General features: G+C 38.3%; 1 protein-coding gene across 1 annotated transcript in view; it reads right to left on the bottom strand.

Annotated features, from left to right (window-relative positions):
- Positions 1-15792, bottom strand: part of Tmc1 (transmembrane channel like 1) — a 175569-nt gene extending 159777 nt beyond the window's left edge. The window contains exons 1-2 of the mRNA XM_055614177.1: positions 15640-15792; positions 9611-9758 (exon numbers count right to left, since the gene is read on the bottom strand). Coding sequence (XP_055470152.1) covers positions 9611-9758; positions 15640-15792 — 301 coding nt within the window. The remainder of the gene's footprint in view (positions 1-9610; positions 9759-15639) is intronic.
- Positions 15793-16061: the final 269 nt, after the last annotated feature.

Genomic DNA, 16061 nt, shown 5'->3' with positions numbered 1-16061 from the left:
TGTGTGTGTGTGTGTGTGTGTGTGTGTGTGTGTGTGTGTGTGTGTGTTTGTGTGCAGTCTTTCGTGTTTTTCCCTTTTAGACAACTGAGGCCATCATGTCTGAGTTTCTTAGCCATTTGATAGACAGTTGTCACTCCTTTCCCTGGAGTGGGGCACAATCAAGCTTTGACTATTTCACAGATAATGCTTTAAGGAAACTCCATTCTACCTTCAGGAAGAAGCCAAGACTTCGGCTTCAAGGCATTTTGCTCCAGACACAACTGCTCCAGACAGCTTGCCCCAGTCTTCAGGAGACATCACATCATCTATGAAATGCCCCAGTTAACTCTAGATGAACCTGCTTATTTCCCAGCTGTTATTGCAGTGGAGGCTGGGGTGTGGAGTAAGCCCTTCCCCTGGTTATTCAGCAAAAACTCATGAATGGTACACATTTAAAATTTATGACTGGTACATATCTGAGGCTTGTGATTGGTGTAAATATGCTGTCTTAATTAGGATTAGCATTGCTGTGATACAACACATGATTAAAAGCAACTTAGGGAAAAGGGGGTTGGGCTGTAACCTGGAGGCAGGAGCTAATCCAGAGGTCATGGAGGATTATTGCTTATTGGCTTGCTCCTCATGATATCTCAACCTGCTTTCTTATAGCACCCAGGACCACTAGCCTGTGGGTGGATTCACCCAAAATGAACTGGATCCTTGCCTATGGCCTAATCTTATGGAGGCATTTTCTCAATGGGGGTTTCTTCCTTTCAGATGATTCTAGTTTGTGTCAAGTTGACATAAAACTCTCCAGCTCATATTTCAACACAGAGACCAGTGGATTTGGATCCTGTTGGTGAATCCTCTATAAAATGACCCAACACTGTTTCAGTAAGTCCCTGTGAAGGCTTCTCCTGAATGCTCTTTTAATATTTGTGGTTGCTATTATGGGTAGAGAGCTGGACTATAAATACTACAAGCACACAAAACAGGCTTCCAAACCAATGCACCTGACAACAGCATCAATAAGGCAAACAGACAGCGATTTTATCAGTTCCTGGAGCTCTCGGGGCTTTGAGCCCTTAGTTTAGTCAACAACGAGAGGATAGCAGAAGAGGTCCAGAGAATATAGGGAGCAGAAACTGCATAGAAGGCTGAGAGAGCAGAAGCTAGCAGAGACCTCTAAAGGCAAAAGAGAAAGAAGAGACAAGGCTTGAAATATTACACGCCCCAGCTTCTGGAAGCCACCAAGAGCTAAAGATGAGGGTCCTGTCCCCAAAGCTGATCAGACTGATCATACCTGCTCCCAGCTCCAAAGCCTGGTTCATTTCGTATTCCCCAATTCCATCAGGTCAAATGCCAAGTATACTCCAGTTGCCATCGTTTCTTATACTGGGTCATTGTTAAAGGCCGCATCTCCATGTTGCGTCACAGGTGTCACACCTCCTCCCTCCCCATGCACTTTTTTTCTATTAAAGGTCAAATCCGAGGGCTACCTTCTACCATGTTCCAACCCTGTGATTCTTCCCATGAATTCTAAGTTCTTGAGTCACAGGGAAGGGCTTTTCAGCAGGGCCTCTTTTCCTTTTGGCATCCAAGCTATAAAAAATCGAAAGCCCAAATGGCTATCTCATCCTATTGTTTATCTCATTTATTTGCCAAATCAGAGAGAGGATGCTAGCCGTTCTCCCTTTCTTATTGTACAATAAGCTCTTTTACACATCAAGTTTCTGCTTGGCAACCGTCTCTGTTTCACATGCATGTCTTTCTACACATAGTAGCAACCAGGCAACCTTCACCATTGCTTGCTGATAATCTTGACCTTGCCTGCTACTCTCAAAGACTAAAATACTTTCTCTAAACGTTGAATTATTTTAAGGGCATCTCCACACTCACAAGGAAGACGCCACTCATTAGCCAGCCATGAAACATAGATGAAGACTGACAAAATAAGAATCTCTCTCCTCCTCTCCGCCACATTTTAATTGCCAATGGCTCAACCTTAGTTGTATGTCTCACTACCCACACCAATAGCCATGAAGCTATTACCTTAGCAAAAAGGTACACTACCACACACATAAAAGCAAGAACATCTATCACAGAATTTCCTCCATGGATGCTCCACCGTCAGGCTGCTCAGCCTCAGTAGTGTGCTATGATACCCAGAGCCTGAACCATATAATCACTCCTCCCCATCTCATTCACTTCTTTCAAATCTTTCTTTGGGTGCCAGGTATTCTGTGGTAGACTATTCTTGGGGAGAAACAACACATATCTATTCACCCAAGAAAAGGAACCTACGTCAGACCCAAATGACGATTATAATAATGTTTAACCTGATGAGTCAATGAGGTTTTATTGGGGTTTCTAACAGGAGGATGGGTCATGAATCACTTACATGAAGCAAGGGTAATTTAAAAAGATCAGTTGGAGCATCAGAAAACCCAACCCAACATGAGTGATACCCCACAAAATCTTAAACTCTGCAGCTCTCTACACAGTTTTGATGGAGATCTATAGTCATTTTCTCTGCAACTCTGCCAATCTCTTCCCCTAGCACTTGTTTATCCTCTTTTTTTTTTTTTTTTTTTTTTTTTTTTGCTGCAGAACCCTCAATAATCTTCCAAGTTTTTGTTCTTCCAAACATGTTACCTTTTGTTTACCAGAGCTCATGAGCATTGCCTTCCTCCTGGAGAAATGTTTCAATTTAGAGGAAATAGAATTCAGAGGAAACCTTCCTAAAAGACAAGAGTATCGGTTTGCCTTCCATCACTGCACAATTCAACTGAGCAGCAGGAAAAGGTTATTTTGGCTCACAGTTTTTGAGGTTTCATTTCATGATCCATTATCTACCTTGTCTAGGTCCCCTTAGTATCCCATTCATGCCCTATCAACACAGGTCAGCTGGATAAGTGGGCAGCCAATTTTAGTTGACTTTACATTTTAAAAAATTGCTGGGGATATGTGTCCACTTCACTCACTCAAGCTAAAAGTAAAATGCAGTTAAGGAGTAATCAAGAACAATTTAAAGCAAAAGAATGTGGAACTTCAGGTGGAGTTCCTTTTACAGAAGGAACAGTCGCCATTCCTCAGGAGACTGGAACAAACACAACAGAGCAGAGAGCACGGTGGGAGGAGTAACTGAGTGTAGAGGGAATGCTGTGTCTCACAGAATGGCTACAAGAGACCCAGAGAAGACCTGCACACTGCACATTTTCAACTCCCTGTTTTATTTTTTAAAAACAAGAAACTTCTATTTTCCTTGAGCCTCCTTCACTTTTAGAGAATGCACCTCCCCGTCATACAATGATGGAATAAAAAATTAAAGCATCTATGGGAAGGACGTTTATGGATATAGTTTCTTACACAGTAAAATCACAGGTACCTCAAACAACCTAATGATGGTACTTCAAGGTCATAAACAATCCAGAACAACCCAAACCAACAAAAGCAGTGGGGGACAAAGCATAAAAAGGAAAGAGCTGGAATTAAGTACACACTAAAGGGCCAAAATAAAGACCAAAGAAACTGATTTGAAAGTATGAATAAAACTGATAAATTCTTACCCAAACTAACCAACAGAAGGTGCAAATTAAAGTTAAATGCAAAAGGATATATTTCAACAGACACAACTCAAATGATAGGATCACAAGAGACCTCAGTATGTGGCCTTGAATGGCCTGGAATTTTCTATGTATACCAGGCTGGCCTGTACATCATGAAGATCCACCTGCCTCTGCCTGCTGAGTGTTGGGATTAAAGGTGAGCACCATCACTCCTAGGTGGATCTTTTTAAAACCTATACTCCAGAAAGTTGACAATTTGAAAGAAATGAATAGTTATAAATGCACCTAACCAACACCAAAATTGAAATAAGATGCTGTAAAATACTTAAAGAGATCAATGTGAAGAAGAATATTGAAGTAGTAATAAATTATCTTTCAACAGAGAATATCCAAGAATCAACAGATTTTCTGAAGAATTGATGAGTTGTACCAGCTGTTAAAGAAGAGAAAACAGATTTAAAAAAAAAAAAAAGATACATTGCTCTTGGAACTATTCTATCAAATAGAAAGAGGAGGCCATGTCTAAACTTACTCTACAAGGCCAGAATAAGACAATATTCTTTAAGAATGTGCACAACAAAATTCTAAATAAGAATACTTAATACTTCAGACAAAGTTCTCCAACACATTCCAACAATGATGATTCATGGATTTCTTTTTGTTATTTTTTTTCAAGACTGTTTCTCTATGTAGCCTTGGTTGTCCTCTGTAGACAAGACTCGCCTTGAGCTCAGAAACCTGCTTCCAAGTGCTGGGATTAAAGGGATGTGCCACTCCTGTCTGGCTTGATGCTTCATGTTTAACAAGAGTTCAGCAAAGAATCCTCGATAGTTTCATATTGACAAACTCCACAACAAAAAGCATATAATCAGATTCAGAGGAAGATGTTTGTGCTCAGCTATGTAGAAAAAATATATATATTTTGTCATGTTCTGGGATATACATAAAAATGTTTTTTTATATGAAGTAATTACATATTGTATGTAATAAGCCAGTTTGTAGGCAAAAGGTTATTGTGTAATTCAAATGCTGATTTCTATATCCCCCTCCCATATCTTATGCCTCAATAAAGTGTAAATACTGCTCCCCAATTATCCCTGATATGCCAATAAAACAGCTTATAGCCAATCACTGAGCAGGGAAGAGAGTAAGGCTGGACTTCCTGCCAGCCAGGGAGGAGTTAGAGGAGTAAGGAGAAGGTAAGTCTCAGGAGAGGTCCAGGAGAGACACCAGGAGGGATGTACAATGGAAAGGAACCAGATTCGCTTAGATGGTTAAGAAATAATACTCAGTTATTGTGCTGTGAAGCTTATTATTAAACAAATATAAAAGTCTCAATTATTTGTGTAATAGCTGGCTTAAGAGACAAACTAAGAGACACAAATGCAGTTTTATAAAATTAACTAACATTTTGGCAGGCCAAGTTGGGGCAGAACTTACACAAATTTAGCCAGGACTTTTGTAGAATCTAAACTTAAACAGTCAGCAGTTTCTTAGTTCTGTTGGTTAAGAGAGCAACCACACTTTCTAAGGCAGGAGGCCACAGCTTCCTGACTAGACATTCACAGATCAGCAAGGCCTCCAGCCAGCTGCAGAAAAACAAAAACTGAAAAACAAAAACAAAAACCTCACAGAGGCAGTTCTTTTACCCCTTGTTAAGAAAAAAAAAAAAAAAAAAAAAAAAAAAAAAAAAAGCTCTTTAACATAAGCAAGCTTCTTAAAGCCATACTTTTTTAGCCAAGGCAGGAAGCAAAATCCCTTTGAGAAGGTGTTCTTGCTGGCCTGACTCCTGCTGGTAAGAGGAGCAAACACTTGTGGACCCAATAACTTCCTAGAGAGGGAGAGGACTAAGGATCCCTTGAGGAAGACAGAAAGCCTCTCTCTAGAAGCAGAAAACAGAGACAGACTAAGAAGCCTCAAGCACCTGAATTGGTAAGGTAGAACGGAAGCTGGATCTAAGAAAGTGAAGTCCTTAGGAAGAGGTTTTGAGATTAAAGAAGATTGTTTTCTGTGTTGAAAATGGAGGAAGACACACTGACACAGTGCTTCAGGATTCCATTTGAGATTGTTTCTCTTAGCATACAAATAATTTTTTCAGTGAAAATTTCAGTTTTGTGTATCCTCTTTGGGTAAGATTGGAATAAGAAAGACTTGGGGAAGGAACAGACTGAGAGATTAGATGCTAAATTAAAGGCCATAGAGCAGAGGTTGGAGGAATCTTTGCATCAAAACAGGGAACCTTCAGAGAATCCAACTTGGAACTTACAATAACACCTAAAGAGGTAGTTCCAGCTGAAAAAAAAAAAAATCCCACAAAGGCCTCAAGAAATTGCAGAATGGCAACACAGCCAGGTGCAGGCAAGAAAGGATTTGGATATAGACTAACATGGTCAGACTGGATATTGTGTGTGTGTTATCAAGGTTCAATTACTGGATGAAGGTATATGTGCTAAAGTATAAATTCAGATCCTGTTTGGTGTTGCCTTGGAACAGGTCAGACAATGGCTTATGTGTTCCACTTTACAGAGATTAGAGAGCTGAAATATATGCACCATGCCATAGGTTCGTATTTGGAATTCCCATGGACTTTTGCCTTAAATTCTGGAAAGCATGATTCTAAGGTTACGTTTGTTACGAGATAGTGACTGTCTTGGAGGTGCCTTTGCAAATTGAGGCTGATGATGCTTCAGCATGTATATCCATGGGCATATAAGTTTTTAAAATTATGACATGAAACCTGTTACAGTTATTACTTATAATCCTGTAGATCAAACAATTATGAAAAGATCTATTTTTAAAAAGGTTATCATAAAACAGGCAGGGAATACGCTATCTCCCCAAAATAGATTAAATGAGGATTTATTGATTTAAAATTGTTTAAATGAGACAAATAGCACTCCTGCTAAGATACACTGCATTTTAGAAAGAACTGCTAAATTAGATCAGCATATAAAAGTCCTAATTCAAAAATGGAAGACAGAAAATATGTCACATTGGGGAGGGAAATATATTGTTGTCTCAACAAGAAACAAAAAAAAATCTATGTATTCTATCCAAACTGATAGAAATCAGATTTGACAGTGGAAGATCTCCTGAAGATCTTGGCTTCAGACAGAAGGAGAGAAATCAAGACAGAAAAGGACAAGTAACATGATTTGCTGATCCCTCCACATGGCAACAGCTCTAGACTGATAGACACATAAAAATGTCTCAAGCCAGGACTTTAGTTATGCATGGCCAATAGATCTTTGGCTACAAATTCCTCAGGACTTATCATGACATTCTTTTAAATAGCATAGATAAAAATTCATTTTACAGAAAACTATCTTTAACTGAACTGTGCTCAGTGTATAGCCCATATATACAAAAATATATAATCCCTTTGAAAGTTTATATATTTTACAGAGCAAGAGTGTCAGACACCAAAAAAGACAAGTAGTCCAGGTGATCCCACCTCACAGATGGCCTCAATGACAATGCTTCCTCAAAAATCTGCATCTGGGACCATTTCAGTATGGCTTTCCAGATCATCCAGCATCATAGACTGTTCTAGTCAGGGCTTCAGTTAAGCTCTGAACTTTCTCAGCATTCAGAGGGTGGACAACAAAAGTTACAGCTAGTTTTCTTAAGACTGAACAATATCTCAATTTTCTTGCCCTGCCCCAAGACCCATCCCAAATCAGTAGAAATAAACTGAAGAAAACTACACCCAATTTCCAAAAGGGGTGGATGGTTTTTGGTCATTCTAGGGATGATAGATATGTTATTGTTTTTAAGGGGTTGGTTATATGAATGACAGGTAAAAGGGTAGATTATGGAATCTACTTTGAAACCAAAGGACATTAATAAGACAAGAATCTTACATTAGTATAGATCTTTGTATATTTCTACAGATGTAAGATTATATTTGGTTACAAGATGCTAAGGCATTGTATCTAAATAATTCTTAAGAATGTAAAGTTCTAGTCATTTTGAAAGATGTTATTACCAGTTATTGAGAATAATTAAAAAATGCATATTAGTAGTCACACAGTCAAACTTATGGTCATATTAAATACTAGTTTAATTATTTATAAAAAATACATTTCCTAGGTTGATGGATAAAAAATAACTAGAAACAAGCAATTCAGATCAGATAGATAGATGGTCTTCAAAAACCTCAGAGACCTAAAGAATATAGCATTCAAAGGTTTTATTAACTTAAGGCTTTTTTGACAATGAGACAAGTCTGCTCCTGGCAGCACCCCCATTCTACTGCAAAGAATATCAAAGGCCTCATATGTGGCAAGCTAGCCACTGAGTGATAAAATGCCCTGTGTCAATTACAGACAGAATACTGTCCAAACAGGACAAAATGAATACAGGAAGTTGATTGCTGACCTTTGCAAGAACAAGATAGGCAAGTCCTTTATAATTCCTACTTCACAGAAAAATCTGTCAAATATTCTGAGCCAGAAGGCTGAAGATGGAGAAATTTGGGGGGACTGTCCAGACAGCCAAATATCTCACTTTTGGAAACTACTTGCCTGAACTTCCTACATATTTATGTAATGTTTATTCCTTCTTAAGTCTCTGATAGGGTTGAAGAGTAAAGCTTTTTTAAAATTTTTTTTAAAGATTTATTTATTATGTATAAAATGTTCTGCCTCTATATCATAAAAGAGTACCAGATCTCATTATAGATGGTTGTGAGCCACCATGTGGTTGCTGGGAATTGAACTCAGGACCTCTGGAAGAGCAGCCAGTGCTCTTAACCTCTAAGCCATCTCTCTAGTCCCAAGAGTAGACAGTTATAATTTCACACACAGTTAAACTTAAATTATGTAAGATGATAGAACTTGATAGTAGAATCCTTTATCCAAGGATGCCAAAGATACAGCTGTAAAGCTTGCCTAATTTTTATAATTGCTATTATTAAATATAGTTTTTTATTGTAAGAGAAAGAGCCTTTTATTAGACTAAAAGGGGGAGATGTAGGCATAAGGTGATTGTGTAATTCAAATGCTGATTTCTGAATTCCCCCATATCTGCTTGCAATCTTTGTTCTGAGAATCTCCTGCCTCAATGTTGTATAAATACTACTTCCCAGTTGTCCTCCGATAGCCAATAAAGTAGCTTACAGGTTACAGCTTACACAATTGCTGAGCAAGAAAGAGAAAAGGGCTGGACTTCTTGCCAGCTAGAGGAGGAGTTAGAGGAGTAAAGGGGAGACAGAGCCACAGGAGAGGTCCAAGAGACATCAGGAGAGGAGCTGGAGCAGAAAAGCCAAAAAGTGCAAGTATTGGTGGAATGACCACTAGGAGGGAACCAGATTTGCTTAGATGGTTATGAAGAGTAATAACTGCTCAATTATCGTGCCGTGAAGCTTATTATTAAACAAATATAGAAGAGTCTCAGTTATTTGTATGACAGCAGGGTTAAGAAAGAAACTGAGAGAAACAAACACAGTTTTATAGAATTAACTATAACATTGTTCTATAGAGAAATGTTTTGTTTAATTAGAGGCATGGGTGGGTGAATGAAGCCTTAATGTAAACAGGACCTTTAGACCCATGTAAAGGGCTGGTGAAATACAGCAAAGTGGTAAATATGATATGAACATTCACTATATGCATGTATGCTAATGTCACACTGAAATTCCTCACTTTTACCATTAATATAAGCACAAGTTTTAAAAAAGGAAAAATAAAAACCAAGTATAAAAGGCAAATAAAAATTGTTTGAAAGTGAAACAACAAAAAAAAAGAAATTGAATCAAATTCAAAGGCAAAAGCAATTAAGTGAATGAGAAAAATGAAACAAACATACATCAATACTCAAATGTACAAACTGTGAAACTCACTGTCAGGTTCCAAAGTTCGGAAAGTTTGAGCTCACCGGAAACAGTGTTGGCTCCAACTACTCTTTAACAGCAGCTTCTCGGAAGTGTGAGGACAAAACCCAGCCCCAGCCAGTGCCTTATAAGCTCTAGTGGTCTATCATTCCTCACAATGGTTCTTCGTGATGTCACAGAAAGGAAGAAACCAATCCAGATGGGCACAAGCAAAAGCAGCTTCTCTCACCTTCTTTCCCCAAACGGGCACTAGTTACTTTTCCCGTGGCTGTGACCAAACACCTGGCAAGAAGCAACTTAAGAGACGGAGGGTTGGAACTGACTCCGGACTTCAGAGGCCTGGGTAGACATCGTGGTGGGAAGCTCAGGAGAGGCCTCTGAAGCACATGGTTACGTGACAGTCAAGCTCCCATTTTCTTAGCGATCCAGTTCTTGCTGCTAAGGTTCCACTCCTAAGAGTCTGCTTAACCGGCAAACACCACCACCTGCTGGAGAACAGACACTGAAACACATGAGATGGGGTGAGACCCTTTCACGTTCAAAACATAAGATTTTAACTTATAAAAATAGTAATATGATGGCCAACTGATGGGCAGAGTGAATGGAATTTTATGTAAGAAGTGGGAAATAGTAAGAGCTGGAGGGAACGGGAACTCCACAAGCAGAGCAACAGAACAAGATAATTTGAACACAGGGAACTTCCCAGAGACTCCTACTCCAACCAAGGACTATTTGTGGAGATGACCTGGAACCCCTGCACAGGTGTAGCCCATGGCAGTTCAGTGTCCAAGTGGGTTACATAGTAATGGGAAGAGGGACTGCCTCTGACATAATCTGATTGGCCTGCTCTTTGATCACTTCCCCCTGGGGGGGAGCAGCCTTACCAGGCCACAGTAGAGGACAATGCAGCCACTTTTGATGAGAACTGATAGACTAAGATCAGAAAGAAGGAGAGGAGGACCTCCCCTATCAGTGGACTTGGGGAGTGGCATGCATGCAGAAAGGGGAGGGAGGGTGGGATTGGCAGGGGAGGAGGGAGGGGCTTATGGGGGGATACAAAATGAATAAAGTGTAATTAATAAAAAATAAATAAAAGATTTAAATAAAAAAAAATAGTAATAACATGCAGAAGCAGGAAGCTCTGAGGTCCAGGATAACCCGGACTATATACTGAGTTCCAGGCCAGCCAGAGATCCATGGTGAGAGCAGGTTTCAAGATGAAAAACTAAACAAAAACCAGTAGCAAAAATAAGGACAGACTAAATTTTGTGCTTCCCTGAGGGAGGGACATAGGTGTTGATAAGAGAGTGAGCATATAGGCTGATATAATAGCTTTTTGACTCGGGCCTGAAAATTTTATAGGAACTTTGTTTCTGCAGAACTCATCATCTCTGCAACTGTGATATAGAATTCCTTTTTATTAAACTCATATATATATATATATATATATATATATATATATATATGGTTATCAATAAAATAACAGCTCCACCATGACCCTGTTACTATAAATGTGATGTCCCTCAAGACACACAAAAGCACATCTAATAAGTGACATGGTGGGAAAGGGGAGACAATGTGATAGGGAAATTTTTAGTACATGAAGGACTCAGGATAACTGAGCAGGTGAATATGATCCAAGTGAATGCCATGACGATATTTCTTACTTTGTGTAGGTAATATATACTAACAGCATTTCAAAATAAAAAAGATAAAAATAAACAAATTATATCCCAAAACTAAAATATCCCAAAAAAGTTGAGAAAAAATTACAAATACACCTTGCCCCTTGCTCTGGTTTCTTTCTTCTTTCTGCCTCGTCCTTTATCTCCTGTCTTTGTTTCTTAGTAACTGCCTTTTTTTCCATCAGGGACAAATAAAGCTCCTTTGTATTGAGAACTTGGTCTTGGGGTGTCTTGAATGGATACTGGTTACAAAGTAGACTTCATTCCTCTATCTGTGGTTTGCAACAAAGCACTCACTTTTCTGGAAGCCCTACTGTGGGCTATAAATGTTTCTTGGTTTCTCAACAGTATTTGATGCTTGTATCATTCTGACCCCAGTAAGTTGTTTTATGTGCTTTCTGTTGTTTAACAGAAATTTCCTAGGAACACACAACACACATCTACTTACCCTAGAAAGGAATCCCATGACAGACCAAAGTAACAATTACACCAGTGTTTAACTTGGAGATCCAATAAGAATTTATTTGGTTACTAAGAGAGAATGGGTGAGGATTACTTACAAGGAACAGACAAAACAAACAAACAAACAAAAACAAAACCAGTGGCGGATCACATTGATGGATTTCCGTATATTGAACCACCCCTGCATACCTGGGATGAAGCCTACTTAGTCATAGTGGATGATATCTTTGATGTGTTCTTGTATTCGGTTTACAAGTATTTTGCTGAGTATTTTTGCATCAGTGTTCATAAGGGAGATTGGCCTGAAATTCTTTCTTTGTTGGGTCTTAGTGAGGTTTAGGTACCAAGGTGACTGTGGCTTCATAGAATGAGTTTGGTAATGTTCCGTCTGTTTCTATTTTGTGGAATAGTTAGTTTGAAGAGAACTGGAGTTAGCTCTTCTTTGAAGGTCTGGTAGAATTCTGCACTGAAACCATCTGGTCCTGGGCTTTTTTTGGATGGGAGACTTTAGATAATGACTTCTATTTCCTTGGGGAATATAGGACTATTTAATTTATTTACCTGGTCCTGATTCAGCTTTGGTAAGTCAAATCGATCAAGAAAATTGTCCATTTCTTTTAGATTTTCAAATTTTGTGGCATATAGACTTTTAAAGTAAGTCCTAATGATTGTTTGGATTTCCTCAGTGTCTGTAGTTATGTCCCCCTTTTCATTTCTGATTTTGTTGATTTTGGTGGTGTCTCTCTGCCTTTTAGTTAGCTTGGCTAAGGGTTTGTTGATCTTGTTGATTTTCTCAAAGAACCAACTCTTGGTTTCATTGATTCTTTGAATTGTTTTATTTGTTTCTAATTGATTGATTTCAGCCCTGAGTTTGATTATTTCCAGCCATCTACTCCTTTTTGGTGTGTCTGCTTCTTCTTTTTCTAGGGTTTTTAAGTGAGCCATTAAGTTGCTTGAATGAGCTGTCTCGAATTTCTTCTTGAAGGCACTTAGTGCTATGAACTTTCCTCTTAGCACTGCTTTCATTGGGTCCCACAAGTTTGGGTATGTTGTGTCTTCATTTTCATTGAGTTCTAGGAAGACTTTAATTTCTTTCTTTATTTCTTCCCTGAATCCTAATGACTTATTGCTATACTCGTAAGATTAGTTCATCGCTCAACCCTCATCAGAGAACTTTCTCCTTGTAGTAGATAGATATTAACACAGAAGACCACAACTAGTCAAAGTGTAGTGAATAAGAGACATTAGACTATCCAGTCCTAAATGTGATGTTTGTTTCCTCTTCCCCTCAAGTCTCAGGGATTCTCAAGGACTGAAAGAATTTTAAGTGCTAGAGGTGGTATACAACTTCAAGAAAACAGTGTTTTCTAGACATAGTGGGTCAGATGGTTACATGAACTTGGAGACTGTGAAAGCATGCACAAAACTTACAGAAGCTCAAGTGAGACAAAATCCCAGCATGGAGTAGAGAAGTGGCAAGGAAGTCCAGCCCTTACATGAGGAACCATTGACATTTTATTGCTTATGAGAGAGAGAAAGTCAGTTTTCTTCAGCAGAATGACATCTAGCATATGGATCATATTGCAAAGCAGGGCCCATGCCCAGATATCACTCAAAACAAGCTAGACTCAATGGCATATTTTAAAACATACTGGGGTGGGGGTGATATAAAATTGAGTAGATAGGGAAGTAGGAGGGGATCTGGAAGAAGTTGGAGGAGATGAATATGTTCAAAATAGATTGTATGAAATTTGTTTTCTTGTTGGTTTGTTTTGTTTTTTCAAGGCAGAGTTTTTCTGTGTAGCCTTAGCTGTCCTGGAACTCACTTTGTAGACCAGGCTGGCATCAAACTCATAGAGATCTGCCTGCTTCTCCCTCCCTGAGTGCTGGGATTTATTATAAACCAGCCATGAAATTATTAAAGAATAAATACAAATATTAGTTGTAAAAATCAACTCACTATATCACTAGGCTAAATTTAACACTTAAACTATACAGATTTTAGAAAAAAAACATAGGAAATTATCTTGAGGCTCTAGCTCTGTAAAAATAGTTCTTAGACTTGATATGAAAAGCATTATGAAAAATAGATCATGCTAGGTAAAAGTGGTGGCTCACGTCTTTAATCTCAGCACTCCGGGAGGTAGAGGTAGGCAATCTTTATGAGTTTGAGACCAGCCTAGTCTGTAAATCAAGTCCAGGACAGCCAAGGATACACAGAAAAACACTTTCTCAAAAAAATTATGCTAAAGACATTGATATATATTATGAAGTACTTTTTATGTGCTAGGAATTTTGTTAAGAACTTTTTGAAAAGTTTTAGATTGGTAGCATTATTTTATTAGTACTATATACTGATGCAAAATTTTAACAATAAATTGATTCAAATTATTTTAATATATAGATTGATTTTAATTATTGGAGTTAGAGAATGGGCAGTGCCTAAAGGGAAAAAAAAAGAAGATCAACAATGAAAAATAAAATGTGGCAATTTTAAAAACTAGATAAAGCAACTTGAATATGATGTATCTTGCTAAAATAAATGAACTCACTCTGGTTTAATTAATAAAGGATAATTTTGGTGTTAAATTTTCTTTCATTTGTTCTTCTTCACATTAGGTAAGAATGCATATTATAGTAACAAGTATAAAAAAATTAAGTATATTCACATAACTGTCAATACACATAAAAACCAGAGGTAAGTGTGTAATTTATTGCAGAGATTACATATAATCAATATTGTATAAAAGAAATGTAGTCTGTATATGCATTATTTGCATAAAAATCCACAGGAAAGTCCAATTCAGTGTGGGTGTGAATATATGTGTGTGTATGTGTCTATAAATAGAGCTGCAGGCTTATGCAAATCTATCTTTCCCTAATAAATAGCTATAAAGTTTTCTTTCCTAATTGTTAAAGAGTTGTTATAAAACTTCTTTGAGTTAGCGGTACAATGCCAAATATATCATATTTATTAATGGTAAAAATCATATTTAAAATTATGAAGTAAAGCCTCTGAATGGTTAGTATTCTCTAAAATGTCATCTCATACATTATGAAAATTCACATCACAAAATTTCCAAAGAGAAACCTCACAAAATGGAATGAGTTGCATTAAGAATAACCGACAGTTAGCTTCCAGCAATAAAACTCATAACACATCTAAATATTTCCTCTCTATAAAAATAAATACGTACTTTCAGTAAATAAATGTTACCAATGCATGGAAAAACATAAAGCTGAAAATAAACCCAGACCTGGCTAATTTATAAATTGCTCCTATTTTCTGAGCTCTTCGATTTATTTGCTGCTTTCAGCGGCAAATAAATATCAATTTTCTAATCAAAACTAAAAATTATTGTGCTTGAAGTGAAATAAAATTCTACTAATGTGTTGGCATGAGAAGGAATAAAGAGCTATGGCAGCATTATTTTCCATAAATTAGCCCCTGATTGCTTAAGAAAAAAGTGGATTTATAGTCCCTAATGTGACAGGTCACTATGCAATTGTTGCTGGCCCTCATTATGAGAATGACTGGAGAGACTTTCTAGCAAGTCACTGTAGCCTCATTTGCAGTTCTCAGTTCTTGCATTCAGAAGTCCCATGTTGCTGTTCCAGCAGGCAGTCATCAAACTGCTCGGCATATTTATTAGAGCTCAGTATATATATTAGAAGCTTTCAGCTTCTCTTTGCCAGACAGGCTAAAAGGGAACTGTCTTAGGGCTACTATTGCTGTGATAAAACACCATGATGGAAAGCAAGTTGGGGAGGAAAGGGTTTATTTGCCTACACTTACACATCATCGTTCATCACTGAAGGAAGTCAGGACTAGAACTCAAGCAAGGCAGGGACCTGGAAACAAGGGCTCATGCAGAGGCCTTGGAGGGGCGCTGCTTACTGGCTTGCCCACTGTGGCTTGCTCAGCCTGTTTTCTCACTAAATGCAAGACGACCAGCACAAAAATAGGACCACCTACAATGGGCTTGGCCCTCCTCCATTAATCTCTAGTTAAGAAATGCTCTACAGCCAGATCATTTGGAGGCAGTTACTCAACTGAGGTTCTCTCTCTCCTTTAGGATACCTTTAGTTTGCATCAAGTCAAAAGACCTACCCCTCCAGCAACAAAATAATCCAGACCTAAGGACTTCTGAACAGCAACATTGCAGTCTTGCCTTTCTCTGTCATATTTCTTCTCATGTTGGTTGAGAAAAGTACAGCAGAAATTCTGAAGGAGGGCATGGGTCACTAGCCTGACTAACTTCATCTTGTCCCTCTCTAGCTCTGCTTGCCCTCTTAACCTTTCTTGAGTCATTTCAAATTCTGGGAATGTGAGGACGGGTTGATGAAGATCTTTGTGAGGTGAGAGTCAAACTACCCCCAAACAGACTACACCCAAATGGAGAGAGCTATCTACTATGGTGAAGCAATACTCTGGAGCAGAAGTAGTCATCTCATGAGAACCACATTGTGCCCTCAAGTAATGACAGTGATATTCAGAACTGGGAATGAGAGAGCAATCAACAGCAACACACC

Source organism: Psammomys obesus, unplaced genomic scaffold (genome assembly GCF_907164565.1).
Source record: "Psammomys obesus unplaced genomic scaffold, mPsaObe1.curated_primary_1811, whole genome shotgun sequence".
NCBI classification, from domain to species: domain Eukaryota; kingdom Metazoa; phylum Chordata; class Mammalia; order Rodentia; family Muridae; genus Psammomys; species Psammomys obesus.
The sequence above is the reverse complement of the archived record's forward strand: the minus strand, read 5'-3'. Positions and strand labels throughout refer to the sequence as shown.